This window comes from Eurytemora carolleeae, unplaced genomic scaffold (assembly GCF_000591075.1).
Source record: "Eurytemora carolleeae unplaced genomic scaffold, Eaff_2.0 scaffold57, whole genome shotgun sequence".
NCBI classification, from domain to species: domain Eukaryota; kingdom Metazoa; phylum Arthropoda; class Copepoda; order Calanoida; family Temoridae; genus Eurytemora; species Eurytemora carolleeae.
The window spans coordinates 112,527-134,195 of NW_019396351.1; the positions used below are offsets into that span (position 1 = coordinate 112,527).

The 21,669-nt window shown below is 33.7% G+C and overlaps 2 protein-coding genes and 1 long non-coding RNA gene across 3 annotated transcripts in view; 2 read left to right on the plus strand and 1 right to left on the minus strand.

Annotated features, from left to right (window-relative positions):
- LOC111701516 (uncharacterized) overlaps positions 1 to 10,612 on the plus strand; it is a gene marked incomplete in the record, with an annotated part of 13,117 nt that extends 2,505 nt beyond the window's left edge. Inside the window, 8 exon segments of the mRNA XM_023472824.1 lie at positions 407 to 456; positions 1,065 to 1,240; positions 3,538 to 4,214; positions 6,863 to 7,129; positions 7,630 to 7,891; positions 8,281 to 8,830; positions 9,435 to 9,600; positions 10,353 to 10,612. Of these exon segments, the coding sequence (XP_023328592.1) occupies positions 407 to 456; positions 1,065 to 1,240; positions 3,538 to 4,214; positions 6,863 to 7,129; positions 7,630 to 7,891; positions 8,281 to 8,830; positions 9,435 to 9,600; positions 10,353 to 10,475 (2,271 nt within the window).
- A 3,363-nt stretch (positions 10,613 to 13,975) lies between these two features.
- Positions 13,976 to 16,890, plus strand: LOC111701508 (uncharacterized). Its single transcript, XR_002765210.1, has 3 exons — positions 13,976 to 14,023; positions 15,759 to 15,859; positions 16,265 to 16,890. It is a non-coding gene; the product is annotated as an uncharacterized LOC111701508 (long non-coding RNA).
- Positions 16,891 to 18,614: 1,724 nt separating this feature from the next.
- On the minus strand, positions 18,615 to 21,667 carry LOC111701531 (uncharacterized). Its single transcript, XM_023472840.1, has 3 exons — positions 21,565 to 21,667; positions 19,960 to 20,043; positions 18,615 to 19,271 (listed from the first exon to the last, which is right to left on the minus strand). Exons 1-3 carry the CDS (start codon positions 21,661 to 21,663, stop codon positions 19,128 to 19,130), a joined length of 327 nt encoding a protein of 108 aa, XP_023328608.1. The 5' UTR covers positions 21,664 to 21,667; the 3' UTR covers positions 18,615 to 19,127.
- Positions 21,668 to 21,669: the final 2 nt, after the last annotated feature.

Here is a 21,669-nt window from a genome sequence, read left to right on the forward strand (position 1 = left end):
GGGGGGGGGGGGCTCCCTATTGGAATCGTGTAAACTATAGGTTTTCGGAAACGAATTCAGCTCCCCCTCTTTAGGAAAACCAAAAATGGTTACTTCCCCTCCCCCCCCTTGGAAAGCCAAAAAAAGTTATCCCCCCCCATGGAAAGCCCTTAACATTCCTGTATATACCCGGCCCTGAAGTCGGAATTTAAACAAAATCATGAACAAAGATAAATACAAAAAAAATTTCAGATTAAAAAAAAATATAAACAAAAGTGTGAATTTGGTTTGATTAATTGTTCTTTAATTCTGTTGATTTTAAACGAATAACAAATTTGGATGAATGAAAAAAAGTTAATTAAAGACTAAAAATTTAAAACGAAGAAAAATGAATATATTATACCTAAATATAGTTCCCTTTGTTTAGATGATAAAATATGAGCTAAAGTTGGATAGGCTTGAACAAACAACCAACAGGTACTTTTCATCTTTCGACCAGACATTTTTTATTATGTAATGCAAATCATTAAATCTACAAAAAAAAAAAACAGTTTTGGGAACTTAAAACATATATTGAGGAATAGTAAATGCGATATTTGTATTTGCATATACTTTTCTTGTATGTCTGTCACACGACCCCAGCTAGGGAGGTTTCATGGATGCTCAGAATTACAAAAAATTAAATCCAAAAATTTTTGATTTTCGGAAGTTTTTAAAACCACTTAAAATAATTTTTCTAATCCCCTTTTTTGCAACCTGGCGATGTAAACCTTTGATATTTCTTAGATTTTTTGATCCAAAAGAATTCTTCGTTTAAAATATCTAAGGTCTACACCATTGGGCTCCAAAGATATGGGATTAGAAAATCAGCATTTGTGGCAAAGACTCAATTCTTTTTATTTGATAAGATTTGATTTATGAAATGTTTCTGCGTGAATTCGGGTTTGTTAATGTGAATGTCTTTGAACGTTTTTTTTCTACGTCATTAACGAAACGATCAGTTCCTTTTAAAAAAGGGAAAACGATCCAATCCTGCCGGTCCCTCACCTACATATTGTGCTAACGTAAATTATCCTATATTTCAGTATCTGGAGGCTGTATGATATGTTTGAGTACTACCAGGAGAACCAGGACAGGATAGAGTCTCACACTCTCTTAGACTTTGCGGAGACCGTCACCAGTCATGAATCCTTCTCCGTCCGAGCAGAACTATCCCGTCTTCATACTCTTGTAGTTCCTGGAGCATTCAAGGCATGGAATTGTTATATAAGAAAATTAGCAAACTGGCTGTATGAGAACTAGTTACCAGAGGCTGAATTAAATGAATTTGAACCTCGTCGCTGAACCACCGATCGCCGGTTCAAATTGCGCTCTGGCTCAAATCTCGAAACACTAATTAAAATTGTTAGTTGAACCAACTATGTTTAAAATGCGTCGCGTATGTTTAAGCCGCGTCTAGACGTCTAGACGCGGTTCAAGGTTTAAGAAATGGCTTTTCTTAAAGTTTTATACAATCTTTGAATAATACGGAGCAAAAGAACTGTCTTTATTTCCTCTCCTTTTTTATAATAAAATAATAATAATGTATTTCGACATTTTATATTATAAAGATTTTTTTACAATTCGGTCGAGAACTAAGATTTATAATTACTCCATGATACAAGGCTTCTCAGGGGATGCTTCATATACTTGCTAAAGCTATACAGGTATAACAGTGTATTCCTGCTTCTCACTTTTTACGGATAATTGATTTATAAATTAACCCTATTCCGGGTAGTCTATTTTTCTCAAAATTAAGGGGGGGCGGTAGAGAGCTAAAATAAGGGAGGTGTACGTGCAAGAATGTAAGGCAAGGAAAGTCAATTGCGGTTGTGTATACTCTGTGTACATATTGAAACCAGTTCTCTCTGGGCGGAATAATAGATAGAATAAACAATAATAGATGCATCAGAGTTCGTTTAGTATCCGAGGAGGTTAAACGCATTAAATTTTGATTAATTTTGATAATTCACATGATAGTTTCCTATGACCAGAATATTTCATTGGTTTTTTATGTGAATGATGGACATCCGTCTTGTGTTTACATTAGCGCCCAGAGACAGTACACTGCAGTACTAAAGATGTTTACACTTCTGAAATGACTTTTCTTGCCTTACATCCTTGTGTACGTGCAGAAACATGTCTAGATAGTCCAGCATTTTAGGGTTTTTGGGACACAAAAGGTTTCACAAAAATCTGGGAAGTTTTATATTTCAAAATTGTTTTATATACATTTGCGTTTTTATACACTACTATACCAAACTTTGATTATTAGAGATAATGTACATTCGCCATTTTCCTTCATATTTTATTATAGGATTTATAAATGCAAACTTGAACAGAATACAGTTTGAATTTGTAAAAGCTTTATTAAACGTGTGGTTAACAACTGAAGCTCTGGATTTGAGATTTTTAAATCTCCCGCTTTGAAATTATTGGTGGTATTATACGACTATAAGCAAATACATTTTATGAAAGTCATGATCCGTTTAAAGAATATTCTTATGAATAACTTTATACAAGAGAATGACATATAATTGGCTAAAAGCGTAATTTCAGGTGACTCTTCCTGCAAAGATGGAAATGCCCGATTCACAACGGTACCCTTTGAGCTTTGTCTCATCAAATAAATTATATATCAATAAACCATATTTAAAAACTGTTTATTTTCGACTATGGTTTCTCTACTAAAGTGACATGCGCATTTATACTGCAGGAAAACATTAGAAATGATAAGATTAAACACTTTTTAATCTAGAAAGAAACGACAATTCAATCCACATCTTTGATCAGACAAAATTTTCAAGGGTATTGTTTGGAATCGGACTTGGCCCTCTTTGTATGAAGGATCACTTAATTAATCAAAAATAGCTTAGCCTTAATTGTAGGCTTTATAATATTTAATAATATTATAATGCACACATTAAATGAAACTTTTTTCCGAATCAAATGCTTTTGATTTATAGCTTTAATACTTGACATTTAATTCATCAAGAATTGTAACGACGATCTTTAGTGCGCAGTCGAAATTCTTTGAAAAAATAAAATTCCAAGATTTATTTACTGTATTTATATTATGTATCTGTACTGCATTGTTTACATCTGCTGCATGCAGATATGAATATAAAAATGTGTATACTAAGTATTTTCTATGTAAATGTGTATGAATGTATATCTATATATAGATAGCCGGACATTTATTATATTTTGATAGATTTTAACAAAAATGCACAATGCAAATACGTGAAAACTGAAAATTCACAATGATTTAACCTTTTACAAACCAGTCAATTGTTGCGGTCAAATAACTTACCTATGTTAGATCTAGAAAGCCCGGAGCTCTTATGTTCAGTTTATATTTCACATCGAGCGGTGCAACAGGTTTGAATATAAACCTGCCCCTGTCAGTTTTCCCTTCTCAGTCTGTCTACAGCTGTGCAGTCAATATACAACATACATCATGTGTTCAAAAAATAAAAACTTTTAACATTGTTCAAAGTCAACAACAACTTTGTTTAGATATCGTTATCATTATAATGGAATTAGTTAAGTTTATAACAGTTATTGGTGTGGTTCAAGGAGTAATCTGTCAGGAACTGACTTCTAAACTATTAAAGCAAGCAGCAGATAGTCTCCTAGATCCACTCCTTCCCAAAATTAGTTCATTCAACAGCTATGCTCGGCTTCCAGAGCCTAGTTCACAAGATCTCATCTCTCGACGTCTCCAAGCTAGCCTAAACGCACAGGTTGGAGACAATTGGAAGGCTTTGAATGAACCCCAGAGATATCTAATTCTCATGAGCAAGGATCCTGTTGTACAGATTCTCAATAGCTTCGTCAATATTAAAGATCAAATTGAAGAGTTTGAAATGAGCATGAAGGGAACTGCTGTTGAATCCCAGCTGAATAATCTCTTGATATCTCCGGCTGAGTCCATGAGGAACTGGATCAGATATTGGGATACTCTTAGGAAATATATTGGACAAGTGGGTCAGCTTTACACATACTTTCAAAGCTACGTTGATCAACCAGAGAGCGCAGATAAATCCAGTCTCAATGACTTCGTATCCTCCATGGTTGAGACAAAAATCTCTGAAAGCTCTCTCAAGAATATGTTAAATGCTTTCCACCAAACTGTTCTAAGACAGGACACTAACTCAACATTATTTTCTTTTCTCTACAACAGTTTTCAGAAGGTTGGTTACAATTCAAGGATTTAATAGTTTAACACAAGACTGCAAACTAGACACGAGGAGAAGTTCGACTTTATTGACACAACTTTGTGACCTCATAGCTCCTCTAGCTTCAATTTTACGCACCCGTAGGATATTTATCCGGTTATATATTACATATTATTCAAGACATGATATTCAAGACATGATATTCTAGACATATTATTCAAGACATGATATTCAAGACATGATATTCAAGACATGATATTCAAGTATTTAAGACATGGTATTCAAGACATGATATTCAAGACATGATATTCAAGACATGATATTCAAGACATGATATTTTCAAGACATGATATTCAAGACATGATATTCAAGACATGATATTCAAGACATGATATTCAAGACATGATATTCAAGACATGATATTCAAAAGACGTGATATTCAAGACATGATATTCAAGACATGATATTCAAGACATGATATTCAAGACATGATATATTCAAGACATGATATTCAAGACATGATATTCAAGACTCAATAGCTCTCTTTAATAAGTGAAGTTATGATTGAAAAATATAAGATTTCAATCTTACGTACAACTCGCAAGCGGCAACTTCCCGAGTCTGTCATAGCCGCAGCGCTCGGCCCCCATTACAGCCTGCGTGCTCAGAGGGTCTAACTTTTGAGAAGTTACCGCTTGGGAAATTTCACAATTGGGAATTTGCCACTTGGGAAAATACCCTTGGGAAATTGCAAGGGAAATTCCCTTTGGGAAAGTATCTAACACCGTAATATATACTATTATAGTCAATTTGTAAAAAAGTTCATATGGATAAATGTTAGTCCTTTCTTTTCGAAGAATAGAAGAAGCTTCATGCGTATTATTAAAGTGAATAATGAGATTGGCGTAGTTAGTAGGAGAATCGGGGGGAGGGGGGGGGGTGCCGAGGGTGGATTGTATGTTGCATCGTGAAACAGTATACTATGAAATCATATTGAATATATATAATTGATGCACTCGTATATTCATCTACGTAGTTTATATAATAAAACTCTTTGCTCATATATATATATATTTGTTTGTATGTTAGTGTTAGCTATAGCGGGCCAAACGGCTGGACCGAATGGAAATTTTTTTTTTGAGGAACCTTTGGGTTTTCCGGTGGTAAAAAATTGAAATTTTTATTGTTTCGAAAATAAATTTAACTATATAATGAAATAAAAATTGAATCTGTAGTTTTCAAATAATAAAAAAAATGTATGACAATTACAATTGCTGTAAGCTTGAAACAGGATACATGCTGATACAGGCATAGACATTCCACAATTTTAGATAAATAATTATATACATCAGGATATATAGAGTGTTATAGATAAAAGAATACAGGAAACCCATACAGAATACAGACTACAGGTATAGAACAAAGGATACAGGTTGTAGATTAAAAATACAGGATACAGAATGTAGTAAAAAAAATATACGATACAGGTTATAGAATAAAGGTTGCAAGTTGTATTTAAAGCATATAGGATATAGTATTTAAAGAATAAAGCATACAGATTGTAACTTGGAGGGAAAAGAATACAGGATACAGGGTGTAGATTAAGAATACAGGATGCAGATAATAAACAGGATACAGGTTGTAACTTGTAGGGAAAAGAATACAGAAAACAGGGTGTGTATTCGGAATACAGAAAGTAGATAATAAACAGGATACAGGTTATAACTTGTAGGGTAAAGAATACAGGATACAGGGTGTAAATTATGAGTAAAGAGTGTAAACAAAAAAAACAGGATACAGGTCTTAACTTGTAGGGAAAAGAATATAGGTGTTAGGTAATTTCCCAAAGAATTTTCCCAAAAAGCAACTTCAAAAGGGTATCTTTCCAAGTGGCAACATTCCAAATGTGCAATTTCCCAAGCGGCAACTTCCCAAGTCTGTCCTAGACGCAACACAGGGCCCCCATCCTGTTTTGGACACAGTGCTCGGCCCCCCATCCCATCCTAGCCGCAGCGCTCGGCCCCCCTAACCCATCCTAGCTGCTGCCCCCATTGCATCCTGCGGCGCCTCGGAGGGCCTAACCTAACCTTTGGGAAGTTGCCGCTTGGGAAATTGCACATTTGGGAAATTGTCACTTATGAAGTCGACCTTGGGAAAATGCCTTTGGGAAAGAGGACACGGGGGTGTAAATTAAGAGTACATGATACAGGGTGTAGATTGAGAATAAAGGGGGCAGATAATAGACAGAAAATAGTTTGTTTCTTGTAGGATAAAGAATACTGATTTTGATAAAGAATCCTAGATAAATGTTTCAAGAATTTTAATGATCCACATTTGTCATTGAAATTAATCAATTTTTTCAGACCTTGAACTATATATCCAGATCCTAGGCCTGTAAAACCAGGTTAAGGTTTACAGACTTTTTTTATTTAGAAATTTGATCTTTATGGATCGAAATTGATTAAAATACAGGGTGTCCCACGAAACATGACAGTAGAAAGACGACTTGAAGTTCGTCTTTGATATTTGAAATGATTTACAGCATTTATTCGTAAACCAAACTTTAGAAGTACAATTCTAGAGTTAATAGTCACCAAATACTCACCTATGGTTTTGTGATTGTTGTTAAAGAATAAGACCCATGAAAAAAGGTTGACGACTGAATGTCTCCAATAAATTTTAAAAAATCAAAGACGACATTCAATTCGTCTTGCTGCATTCATGTTTTGTGGGACACCATGTATCTCTTGTTTAAGGGAAACTTCACATCTGAGTCTGAGGTTGCTAAAACAAATTTTGAGCGGCAAGCTCTGGAGAAGCTAGGGAGTGTTCGTGAAGTTCTGCCTGAGTTAAGTCGAGAGTACAGAAGATGTGATCCAAAAAATCATAAAGAAGGGCAGACATTCCTCCAGGTCAAGGGGTTCCTTCAGGTACAAAGTATTATCATTATTTTAGTTATAATTGGTTTGCTCATCATTCCTTTCTTAAAACTTATGAATGTTGAATGTTTATTTACCACAGCAAATTATTTAGTTTTTGATTGTAAAATAAAGACTATTCAGTCTTTTTAAAATAGGGTTCCTCCAAAAAAGTGGAATGCAAGGACGACTATTAATTCAATAATATTGTTCTCTTGGTAATTATAATTCAACAGCTGAGAATATGCTTAAGCTTTTTGTCCTGGCGACAACAATACAGTGAGACCCATAAAATTTACCCCTAGCTAGAAATTCAACTTTAAATGTCTATTATCACATGCACAATTGGTGTGTTCCATGTGCATTAACATTCACTATCTAAAATCATAACTTGAGTCTAACGTACAGGCGTCTTCCTGTATTCCACAGTTTAATTGGTATCACTGTATATTATTAATTTTAAGCTTATGAAAATAATCAACCATACATTTTAGCATATGTATTTTGTTTAGGGATATATTGAAAACGAAGTTGACATGAACGAGCAGAAATCCTGTAAATCCCAGTGTTCTCAATACACCTATGCAGAATCTACGGGATGCTACAAGGACCTGTTTTGTGCAAAGCAAAGACGATGCTCCGGACGGGTCTTTGATTGTGAGTTTTATAACGCAGACGCCTGGGTGTGCATGTCCCAGAATCCTGATCGAAGATATGATTGGATTCAGTACGAGGATGGAACTATTCTTGGAGATACTACAGATCAATGCATAAGTAAGATTTAACTTTCTTTTAAAATCAGAAATATCAGTTTAAAGAAAATTATATAATTGTTTGAATTTAATAACTTATTTAAGGGTATCTTTTCATCTAGAAGTGATTCATATTTATTTTAAAGATGTGTTTCTTAATTTTCACTTATTTAGGGGCAAGGGCAAGGGTGGGTGTCATCTCCAATTGGCCCCCACCCCTGTACACGCCCTCTATGCCTCTCATTATTTCTAACTGATTAAGTCAAACCAACCAAAAAGTTTTTGCAAGTTGTATGATAAAATATGGAATTAGATAGTTCACACTGCACATTGTCTTTCTATTTTTAACCTTATATACTTTGAAGATTATAACTTTTGAAGGTGTAACGTTTAAATCGTCTTTACTTTTAGATAAGATCAAGGTTGATTCCTGGTGGAGGTATATATTCTGGCATTGTTCCTACTGTCTGTGTAAGTGTGATGAGATCCTACCAACCAGTGAAAGATATTGGGCTCTGGTCTCAAGTCTAGCAGATACAGAGAACGGGTATCTTGTAACCGGAGCAAGGTTTATTAAACGCGGAAAGATCTTCTATCTTCAGATTGAGCAGGCTAAAGCTCTTCAAGAAGGTGGGGTCGATGAGTCTACCAAGGTCTGGGTTGAGCCTCCGGAGATATCCGAGGACAACCTCACCTTAAATCCACAAATATTCACAATGTCCTACGAACAGAGAGCAATCGACCTCGACACCCTCTCTGCTCCCGAAGGTCATGTTTTGACCGGCCTGAAGCTGCGAAGTATTGGAGGACATATAAACCTGGAGGCCCAGGTGACACCTATCCGGTTCAATACTGCGGAACTACTTAAAGAACAATCCATCTGGATCGCGAATGACAACACGCCAGCATCACAGAGACCAAGACAACTTCTTCCTCTGGTTATCCCTGATATTCCAACCAGGTAGAGATTGATAAAGGAGTTTACTTTTTCCTGGGCCTGGTTATCCATGGTATTCCAACCAGGTAGAGATTAATAAAGGAGTTTACTCTTTCCTGGGCCTAGGTATCCCTGTATTCCAACCAGGTAGAGATTAATAAAGGAGTTTACTCTCCCTTGGTATCCCTGGTATTCCCACCAGGCAGAGATTTATAAAGGAGTACTGCCTCCTGGTATCCCTGGTATCCCACCAGGTAGAGATTTATAAAGGAGTACTGCCCCCTGGTATCCCTGGTATCCCACCAGGTAGAGATTTATAAAGGAGTACTGCCCCCTGGTATCCCTGGTATCCCACCAGGTAGAGATTATTAAAGAAGTACTCTCCCTGGTATCCCACCAGGTAGAGATCATTAAAGAAGTACTTTCCCTGATTTATCTCTGTCGTCTTCCAGCTGTTCCTCTCTTTTTTTCATTACATAATGATCAACGTACAGTATTGTTTTTGTTTTAGGATCTATTTCTAAATTTTGTTTTACATTTTATTTCTTAAACTTAAATATATCAACGGAATAACATGTTTTTATAGATATTTCTTTAAAATATAATTGATAAAAAATATCATTTTCAGACTGATTGGACAGAACAAGGTGGATGCGTCACATGATAAATATTTACAGTTTGACACCTCCTCAGCACACAAGGATGTTGCTCAAACAACTATTCCTTTTATTGAAGCTCTACCCGTCTCTCCTAGCCCATCAGCCTGGCTTTCAGGGGCAGGATTATATCATAAGGTTTATATACTTATTTTATCCTAATATACTGTCGTCGTAGTATGTATCAATACAATGGAGATGACTTTCGACTTCACTTTTCTATTTATATCAATCTTTCAAACAGCATGGAAACACATAAACATTGGAGAAAAGAGAAATGTCAATTAATAACTCTTTTGTTTATTTGTAATTTGAAAAAAGCTTGTCAGAAAAAAAAACTTAAATAGAAAAGTCGTCTTCATTCTATTGATATAAACGCCGACTAATGTACAAAACTAAAGAATGCAACAAATTTAAAGTTATATCTTTAAAGTTTAGTACAATACTGAATTCAGGTTTAAGTTTAATTTAATCACAAACTTAATAAGTTTTTATGAATACCATTCCCCAAGCGCCGCTATATTATTGAATGCCGCAACATTTTCAAGAGAATCATAACAGAGCAAGGAGTATGAAATAGAAGGGAGATACAAGTGACGCGGCCCGCCCTACCATATGATTATACACGCTTATGATTATACTCCGTTTGTATAAGAAATATTCAGAATAGGATATTGTATACACGGTAATAAGACAAATATTTCATACTCCTTGCATTTGATTGATATAAATCTAATTTAAAGTGAAGAGATAATTTGAGTCTGCATTTTGGCTGTAACTTTGCATACTTATAGTTTTTATCTCTGGTTTTTTAAATTATACACTTTATTTCTGGATTAAAATATTATGAAAAAAAAATGTTACAATTTTTTTAATGCTTTTAATTTCAGGGTCGGATAGGATTTGGAGGATTTATTGGAATATCGGTTGAAACATTTGATTTTTCCCGCCATTTACTTTCTGATCTGGAGTCGCCATCTTTAAATATGGAGTACGTGAAAGCAGAAGGATAATAAAATTAAATGTAATGGAATTATTATTCAAGATATTAAATATATAGCCTATAAATACACAATAAAAATAAATGTACACTTAAAAGTTTTTCTTTTCACAATAGTAAATAGCAATATGAATAAATCTACAATTTGAATGTAAATGTAGGCTATGCAAAGGAACTGCTAGATCTGGACCGGTGAGTTTGACCTCGATAAGAACCCATTTTACCAATTAATTGTATACTTTTTTATTTCCTATATAATAATACATTTTTTTAAATTCTGTGATGATGGATCAAAACCTCCTGGAGTAATATTAGTAGATGTCAGTTTCACATTTTATTGAAAATATATTTCGGTCTAGGTTGACCCTGTCAGTTCTAACGATAATATAACCATCAAAATCAATAATAAAAAATGTTTTAAAAAACCACAAGAGAATAAACATACAAATAGATTTTCTTTTTCAAAGGGGGAGTCAGTTGGTAAAAAAGGAAAATAACTCGGATCATAATATTGAAAAAAAATAATTTGCAAATATTCACTTTTTTTAAGAATGTTTTAAGACAATTATTATTTCTTCAGATTGTTTCTTTCATGAAGATTCAAAATGTATTTTTGTTGGGTAATGTATTTAGAATTATTCAGTATGGTTTAAATTCTAGGTAATTACTGAATTGAGTTGTTTATCATAATTTAATGGTATGAATTGTAGATACCTAATTAAGATCGGATTAATTACAAGTTTTTACTCTGATATTTTAGATATAAGGCCAAAAAAGTGAAATAAATTGATAAATTGAAAAATCGTTTTGATGTATCTTTTTAATAGATAAATAGTGTTTTGTCAGAGTTTTGCCCAATGCAATAAAAGCAAACTTATATATGTAGCTTATAGATTACCATTTTGAAATATGTAAAACTATTTGGTGCTAATTAGATCTTTAAAAACTTTTAATATTTCTTTAATATCAAAATCTCTTTAGATTTGAGTGATTCTAAATCAAATTCCCTCTCGATCAAAAGATTCAGATCAGATTCTTCTGGATTAAAAAGTTTAAGTTCTTTTAAAACCAACCAAAAAAACTTAACTCTTACATCCTTTTGTATGTGATGTTCCATAACTCCTTATTCATTTTTTTAGACTTTTATATTTAGTATTTATCTTTTTAATGTAACAAGTGATATCTTTGGTTAAAAGTTTATTAAACAGGAACTAATTGAATAAATTTAATTGTCAATGAGTTATGCAGCACGCCAAAGGCGGACACAGGGGGGTGGCGGGGGGACATTCGCCACCCCCTGACAGATTCAGGGAGGGGCACTAATCCTTTAATTTTGTTCCTATTTGTTCCTATTTTTTCAAAAGAAAATAAAAATGTGCTTTGCATCTTGATGTTTTAGATTCTATTTTTGGAATTTTTTATTCCTATTTTTAGAATAGCTTCTCAATAGCATGTTTAAGGGAAAGAAACCTAGTGCAAAACAGGAAAACTATCTGTCTTAATATACTATAATGTGCGAAAAGTTAAAAATCTAGTTTTTTAGTCTTTAGTCATTAATTTTGACTCTTTTTGAGTCTTTTAAGTCAAAAAATTTTTTCCCTGCGGCGTGAAATTTTGTTCCTAATTATCAATTTTTTTGTTCCTAAAAAATCTTGCCACCCCCTCACTTAAATCCTGTGTCCGCCCCTGCAGCACGCCAACGCATTTATCTATATTTTAACATTAGCTAAAGCAAATCACATCGGAAATGTCTAAAACCAGAGAATAGGGAACCCATTTCTCTCCTATTCTCAAGGTAGATAGATAGATAGATAGATAAACCCGAGCCTCTATCCTCCACCCTACACTTACATCTCTCTAAGGTTGTATCAGCTGTTTATATACTACACTATATACTGCTGTATTTTGCCGGTAAAACTTTGCTAACTTTCACCTGGAACCAAGATATGCATCCTTGTCCACCAAAATCGAGCAATATTTTCCAGTTACCCCTTTTAAACTTAAGTTAGAAACAAGATAGTTTTAATTTTAAATTGTGTTTATTTAGGGCTACGAAAAGTATATGTGAGTGAGGTAAAACTAAAGACCATGGCATCGCGTTATTTTAAAGTTAAGGCTGTCTAAAAAATAGAGTTGTCAAAATCGCAGTGATATATATGAAATGATTCGATGATTACGTAATATCTGAAATGATAAATATGTTTTGTAATGAGTAATGATCAATGTTGCCCGTTTTTGCATAATTTGGCATATTTTTCTTTTGTAAAACTATATATATATATATTCAAAATATCTAAACAAATTTAAACTACACCATTAGATATGTATGTTTATCTTTGTGTGTGAATAAATCTTTATAATTTCTGGTTCCATTCTCTTCAGCCATTAAATGCAACATAGACACACAGGAAACAGACTTTTAGTAACTGATTTGAATTTTTGTGTTTCTGTATTTAGTCTATGTTTTGTTATATTCTGCGTTTAATTGATATAAGTATATATATGTAGATACACATATATTTTAATATATATAGCTAATTTTTAATGGACAGTGCAGATGTATAATTTCAAGTGATCCTCCATGTAAAGATAGCAATGCCCAAATTCACAAAATCTTTGTATTGAATAGATATCCATGCTTTTGTTTCTTCAAACTGTTAAAAAAATTACATGCGTGCATTTTTTGCTTATAAGAAGCAATGGATAAATTATCAGAATTAAACAATTTTCGTGATAGAAAAACGACGGTAACTTCGACATTTTTGATCAGATTAAGGTTTCAAGGACACCATCGTTATTAGGGCATCGTTATCTTTGTATGTAGGGTCACTTGAAATTACACATACAGTCCCTGAAGGAACAGATGCAATTTTATCATATCCTCCATTTATAAAGTGGCTTGATAGATCACAACGGTACGATATTCTTGATTTTTGAGCTAAAAAGGGATTTTTTTTTCATGGTATTGCTTCGGTTAAAGTGACATGCAAATTTATTTTTGAAACAATGAAGAGATCGGAAGAATTAAAGAATTTTGATATTTTCCTTATTGGTCACGTTGAACTGAAGTAAATTATACGTAAGATTGAAGTTATATTAATAAATCTGTTATCGAAGAGCTAGTGAGAGGAATACAGAATTGTTTTTATTTTTTAATAATATAATAATGGATAATAATGCTTTTCTAATGTTTTTAAGTAAATTAAAAACTGTAGGATCTACTAGGTCAAAAAGTCGAAGCAGTAATGTTTCATTAATTTTACCTTCTTCTTCTGTTTAGTTTGCAGTGTGGTACCGTTATGAATTTGACATGCCACAATGGAAGAGTTTCTAATATTACGTCTGCTTAAATAAGGAAATTTGAACGCATTATTGAAAACCTATTACGAGATCCAAATTAAACATTAAACCTACGTGTTTTTTTTAATACAATTCTTTTACATTATTATAAAAAAGTAAAGATTTTATTTTTAAATTTTCATCTACACAACATGAAAACAAAGATCTGATTGGCAGGGAAAACTGTTGGTAGATGATGGAAATAGTATTGCAGAATTCAAGGTAAACAACCGAAGAAAGGTTAAAGCCATAGATAAATAAATAAACATAGATATCTTATGTACGCAAAATCACCAAGAATTGTACAGTCCGCGAACTTATACTTCTAGGGGTAAGAGTGTACTTCAATGATAATCGGGGTGGTTTGGTGTTTTAATGGATTTCATAATTATTAAATCACTCACTGAGCAATATATCATATTGACGAGAACTGAAGAAGGACATGAGAAGGACTAAACTAACTTAAACTTAATACCAGCAAGAAGATTGAGATTAATGGAACTTTCAACTGTAAGACCAGAAATGTAGTTTACTGTATAACATGTGAACACTAATATATTTTCAATAAATGTGGAACTAACATCTACTTTTTTACTCTACAGAGGTTTGGTCCATCACCATCACTGAATTTTAAATCTTAAATTTCTCTCTACAGAACTCATGTACACCACAAGTACTCAAGGACATAAGAACAGCCAATGTTCACAACCGACCTAGTTAATCTATATAATAGGAATATCTTAAAACATGTCTGTACATTTATATCTTTCAAGATGAAAAATGTCGTCTTATGTGCAATCTATCTTTATCGATGGTTAAAGCATAGAATGCTGACAGACAATTTAGGGAGTACAGACCTGTACAGACCCCTAGACATTAAAGAAATATAGGTTAACATGTACATTTAAGGAAGATGGGGGATATTAGAAATAACTGTCCGATGTACTGTATGTCACCATTCGATTTATACCACATCTCCTTTCACAGGGTGAGCTACGTAGGCCTAAGTTCACCCAGCACGACATGCTACGTTTTTACGATAGGTTTTAGAGTGCAATCTCACGGCCACTTGTTAATCATACTGCTCATTCAGGGGTTAAGATTTACAACTTTTAAAGAAATACTTCAATTTTAAACATGAAACATAACATTTATGAATTCAGTCTTTTTTTTTTTGAAGATTTTGTGTTTCGTATCCTTAAATATCCCTGAATACAGATGTTTGCTGATTGGTAGTGTACAGTACTTGTACACAATAGAACATATTCGCATATTTTAGCTGATAATCAATCTCTGTAACTCTCTTATCTCTGATCTTTACCTAAACACCAGATTCCCTTTGAACCCTTATCTCTACCCTTATTGCAAAGACGACGGATTGCATTCCTTGTAAAAAACTCAAACAGCTTAACTGATAAAAACGTATTATACTAGAAAATTAGAATTTTAAATGACAAATTTATTTACATGTTAAACTCAACAAAAAAATGTGACACACGAAAAAGAACAGAAATTGTTAAAATTTTGCCAGACAAAAATGTCCCTTATATTACAAATGGGAAAAAGAGAAGATTAACGGAAAGCATAATTTTGTTTTAAACACATATATATTTAAAATCTGGGATTAATTTAAATAAGTTTTTGTGCTAAAAAATCGATATTTTCTTTTTCAAAATTCGAATTTCTTTTTCAAGTGTTTTTAAAATTCCACAGGCAACGCCGGGCACTTCAGCTAGTATTTTATAAGTCACAAAAACTATATATTTTGGATCGTAGATCGAAACAAAGGATTTATATATTTATATATATTTGAATCCTAAGGATAAATTTTTGACACAGAGTATTTTGGACACACGTGTGACGGATGTGACGTGAGTACAGTATTTTTGGGACACACAGAAACACATGTATTTGCGACATACTTCAAGTTTTATGGACCAACCGAATTAAATTTTAGGAATTTGACTGTAACCTGAGTAGGTCGGAAATAAGAAACTGTCGGAAGGAAATCAAGGAACTAGACGGACAGAGGCTTATTTTCCGAAACTGCGGAGTCAAGTAGGTTAAATCAAGAATAACAAAAGTATAAGATTAAGTCAAGGACTCAAGGTTATTTAATCCAAAAACATGAAGTCAAGGCATACTTGTCTATAGGATTGATAAGAAAGCAAAGGAATTAATCTAAGATTTTTTTACATAAGTTTTAAAAACATAGAATTTGGACGTGAGTTGAAGTTTCATTTGGGAATTTTGGGAATCTGACATGCTTTCCTGGGTGAAAATATTGGTCCAGGTGACATCGGGGCCTAGACCAGCCAAAATTTGAAACTGTATTCATTTAAAAAAAATATGAAAGGTCTAGCATAAATAGTTAGAAAGTTAGTCGGGGGTTGAATTCATGTAAAGGAAATAGATTATTTTAAGTAGTATCATAATACTATAAACATGAAATTTTTATTCTAGAGATGACAGAACTGGTTGCAGTACAGATGTACACAATATAACAACATGCTTCTGCAGTACAGATTATTGTAATTCAGCGCCAACGTTTTCAAACCCACATTTGTTTTATCTGATGCTATTTGTTTTGGTTTTATTTTGTCAACATGCTGATCGTAACTAAAACCTCATTTGAAGTATAAATGGACTGACTTTTACACAGCTTCTGCAAACAGGGGTAGTTTCGCAGTACACGATTCTATCACTTGTTTCCTAATACTTTTTGATTGTTGGTAACCGCAAAAAAAGTTCTCGGAAAAAATCTCTGGAAATAAAGTCCCATCACTTTCTTTCCTTGGACTTTTTTTCTGATTCCGGTATGATTTTTACAAAAACTTCCCGGGAAAAAAGTCCTATTATAGTAGAAAATGCATGGTAACAAAGGATGTTTATAACCGTGTAAAAAAGGGGGCTTGATATTTCAAACACCCCTAGCTATGTTCAATATGCAGATGTATAGAAGAAAAGTTGTTTTTATGAAAACGTCTCATGGACTTAACCTCATTTTCACAAGACTTAGGACTTTTTTTCATGGTTTTTTTCTTCGAATATATTTTTTTGAAGACTTTCAATCCTGTGATCTTATTTCCTGAGACTTTATTGGCAGCCTCCTATTTCTCCTATTTTAGAAAAAAAACGTTCCAGGAATCTTAACCTCAGGACTTTATTTCCAGTGACATTTTGTACAAGGACTAGAAAATTGAGATTTTTTTACTAATATTTTTATTTCCAGATCTTTTCCAGAAACTTTTTTTCCATTGTCTTTCTTAAATAGATTCTTAAATGTGTATGTTTTTGGGAAATTCTTGGTAAAATCTTTTGACAAAATCAACGAAATTGATACTATCAAGGAAAATTCCTGCAGGAACGCCCATATCGTGTTGTTTACAAGTTTCTGGGATTACAAAGTATAACCTGAACAACATTGCGTTTGTTTACATTCCTCCCAGAAACTGCGGTACACTTAGTTTGTTTACATTCCTCTCAGAAACTGCGGTACAGTTAGTTTGTTTACATTCCTCTCAGAAACTGCGGTACACTTAGTTTGTTTACATTCCTCCCAGAAACTGCGGTACACTTAGTTTGTTTACATTCCTCCCAGAAACTGCGGTACACTTTATTTGTTTACATTCCTCCCAGAAACTGCGGTACACTTAGTTTGTTTACATTCCTCCCAGAAACTGCAGTACACTTTATTTGTTTACATTCCTCCCAGAAACTGCGGTACACTTAGTTTGTTACTAAACCTGTTTTATCAAACCTGCTTTTTAATAAAGGGTTAAATTATATTTCTTAATATCACATTTATAACACAGATCTTTACATCTTTTATGCTAATTATTTACAATGCGTACATTTTTCAAAAACCATACAATGTTTGCAAATTTCATGTTTTTTGTTAATAATTCTCAACATGAGTTTGAAAAACCATAATTTTTTTATCCCCATGCTTATGCACACCTTTCGCTTTGAATATTGAGATAGAGCGTTGAAGATTAAAATACTCCACTTATAAGTTCTGACCTCTCGTTATAAAGGTTTTAAAAGTTTAAAGCTTTAAACCAAAACCAAACTGTGCTAAAATTAAGATTTAATTGTTGGTAATTGTTGGATTTGAAATGTAACTTTATGTAATTTCTGCATGCAGAGTCTAAAACTAAAGAACAAAAAGTTTTGACTTAAATTTTAAGTTCATGGTTAAATGCCACTTCTGACTTTCTCAATTTTAAATTTGAATTTCCCGGGAAAAATCTGAACCAATCAGAGAAAAGGATTTACGGAGAATATTACATAACCATCGCTAATCAGCTGTTCTTACGTAACCGAAAACAAAACATACAACCAATCTATATATGTACGTATATATATTGTACATCTGCACAGCAAAAAAAACTCCATTGCTTTACAGGGTTACCCTCAAAGGATTAGACTGTAAAGACGACTTAAAACTATTTAAATAAGGCAATTTCAAGATTAAAGTCTTCTGCCCTTAAAAATGGGCCTTTCATTAATCATTGTGCAAAGAAAGAAAGAAGTTTAAATTTGCCGGGGCCAGGGAATCATATATTATAGAAGGAAATGTCATCTCTATGAAGTCTAATCCTTTGTCGGTTACCCTGTTTCTATGTTAAACAGTCCACGTGGTTATTACATACATCGCCAACTCTGCACGGTTTGAACTAATTAAAATAATTATAGATACTATTGCAGTTGCCCAAGGAAGTTACGTGCGCTGGTATAACGCGTTGAATTACAAGAAAGAAAGTGATTAGTATTTATTTTAGGGCTAGGAAAAATTAAGACACTTTCTGGGCCGAGCACTGCGTCTAGGAGAGACTAGGGGGCCGAGCGCCGCGGTATTAACAGGCTCTCTCTGTCTTGTAATTCAACGAGGCATGTGCGCACGTAACTTCCTAGGGCTTCTGCCTAGATACCAAACTTGATTTTTGAAGGAAATAGCATTTTAAAAGGAAGTAGAACTACATTCAGGGCTACCCATAAAGAATAAGACTTCAATGACAAAAATGATCAGATATATCATGACATACTACTTCAATTCAGTCATTTGCATTCAATAAACTCTTATAATGGCACGCATATTCAATTATTTAGCAGAAAAAAAAACAAGTTTATTGTTGCTAACACTGCATAAATGTAATAAAATCCGTACAGTCGTCTGTCAATTCTTAAGTTTCATCCTTTGTGTGTATCCCTGTATATATTTATTTGAGACTTTGAGATGTATAAATGTCATGATTAGTAAACTTTTGGAGTAAAGGAGTTTTTATGCAGTGTTGTATAAATGACTGAAATATGAAAGTTGAATCTACTCTTCCTTCTCAACATCCTCTACCACCTCTTCTTTCCGTCTCTGCTTGTACGCCTGGGCCTCCTGCTTGTCCATGTTCTTCCTTGCCCTCCTCTGCTTCCTCATCATCAGCTTCTCCTGGAGGTTACCCTGCACCCGGGCCTAGGCATTATCATTTCATTAAACGATACATTCAAGCTGAACCCGGGCCCAGGCATTATCATTTCATTAAACGATTCATTCAAGCTGAACCCGGGCCCAGGCATTATCATTTCGTTAAACGATTCATTCAAGCTGAACCCGGGCCCAGGCATTATCATTTCATTAAACGATTCATTCAAGCTGAACCCGGGCCCAGGCATTATCATTTCATTAAACGATACATTCAAGCTGAACCCGGGCCTAGGCATTATCATTTCATTTAATAATTTACTCAAGCTGAACCCGGGCCTAGGCATTATCATTTCATTAAACGATTTACTCAAGCTGAACCCGTGCCTAGGCATTATCATTTCATTTAACGATTTACTCAAGCTGAACCCGGGCCTAGACAATATCATTTCATTTTCGATTTATTCAAGCTGAACCCGGGCCTAGGCATTATCATTTCAATAAACAATTTACTCGAGCTGAAACCGGGCCCAGGCATTATCATTTCATTAAACGATTCATTCAAGCTGAACTCGGGCGTAGCATTATCATTTCATTTAACGATTTACTTTAGCTGAACGTTTAAAACCTTCTTATATAAAAATATCCAGAATATCCATTGTTTCTGGACCCCGCCCCCCTCTCTTCACCAATAGAATAGAATAAAATTGTAAATATTTAATAAAAAATATAGTTTTACCTGATTTTCCTTAAACTGTTTGTTTATTCTCTCATTTTCCTCCTGGAACTGCCCTTTCAGAGCATCAACTTTACCAAATATATCCTGAAATAAAATATTTATCAAAATATGTTTAAAGAATTAGTAGTTAATCTAAGCATTCTTTAATGTATTTCGAAAAAAAATGAAATATTGAAAGATCAAATTTAAAGTACTCTCCTCAATATGTAGCCCTAATCTCAATACGTAGCACTAATCTCAATATGTAGCCCTAATCTCAATATAAGCCCTAATAATCTCAATATGTAGCCCTAATCTCAATATAAGCCCTAATAATCTCAATATGTAGCTCTAATCTCAATATGAGCCTTAATAATCTCAATATGTAGCCCTAATCTCAATATGAGCCCTAATAATCTCAATATGTAGCCCTAATCTTAATATGAGCCCTAAAAATCTTAATATGTAAACCTAATCTCAATATGCAGCCCTAATCTCAATATGCAGCCCTGATCTCAACATGTAGCCCAGATTTGTGATTTCTAAAGTTAAAATCCCAATCTATAGCTGTAATTCCAATCTGTAGCCCTAATCCCAATCTGTAGCTGCAATCCAAATCTGTAGGCCAAATCCCAATCTGTAGACCAAATTCCAATCTGTAGCCGTAATCCCAATCTGTAGCCCAAATCTCAATCTGTATCTGTAATCCCAATCTGTAGGCAAAATCCCAATCTGTATCCGTAAATCCAATCTGTAGCCCAAATCTCAATCTGTAGCTGTAATCCCAATCTGTAGTCCAAATCTCAATCTGTAGCTGTAATCCCAATCATCTTTATTTCTAAACTTATAATTTCAATATGTAGCCCAATGACCAATCTGTATTTCTAAATTTAAAATCCCAATATGTAGCCCTATTCTCAATATGTTGCCCAAATCCCAATCTGTAGCCCTAATCTCAATCTGTAGTTGTAATCCCAATCTGAAGCCGTAATCCCAATCTGAAGCATTATTTCGAAAGTTATAATTCCAATATATAGTCCAAATTTTAATCTGTAGCCGTAATTCGTCACTGTATAGTTCTAAAGTTAAAGTATGTAGCCTTTGGCCCAATCTCACGCGAATTTAACAAGTTCATCCTTATCTTAGCAAGCTGTGACTATCGATCACAATTTGACCTCATAAACATTAACGGTTTGCCATTTCACTTCTCTACTTCTATGGGTTTTATTTGTATAAGTACAAGAGGACAACTTCAATCTGTATGTGTTTACCCTCATCACAACCTATATGTAATAAACGGAACTTGTAATGCGATTAACCTAGCTTAACTACATCTGTAAATATGTCAAACCATGTATTGGGATTAGTTTATCTGCGCCTATATATATCTGCTGCAATCTTGTAAATATGTACATTAAACTTAATCTTAAACTTAAACTGAAACGCAGTTTCAATGAATAATGTCATTATGTTTAAGTCTACAATATTAAATTATTAATAATGTATAACATAATGCAGGTTTACAGAATATTATGTTTCCACAATTTTTGCTACAAACCAAGTTGTTTTCCCTTATCCAAATCTGCAGTTTACAGATATAAAGATTAGATACACCCTACCCTGTACCTCGTTAGAAGGAGGTGGAGCTAAGTCTTCATCTGACATTGCTCTAAGAGCTTCAAGATCCTCCTCAGAGAGTTCAGCGAGCAACGTCGGATCCTTCATGTGTAT

Excerpts from the sequence above, each read along its gene's own strand:
- LOC111701531 (XM_023472840.1), bottom strand. The coding sequence starts at position 21,663 with ATGAAGGATCCGACGTTGCTCGCTGAACTCTCTGAGGAGGATCTTGAA. Across the intron at positions 20,044-21,564 it reads CTCCACCTCCTTCTAACGAG|GATATATTTGGTAAAGTTGA; the intron begins GTACAGGGTAGG and ends ATTTTATTTCAG. Across the intron at positions 19,272-19,959 it reads AACAGTTTAAGGAAAATCAG|GCCCGGGTGCAGGGTAACCT; the intron begins GTAAAACTATAT and ends GATAATGCCTAG.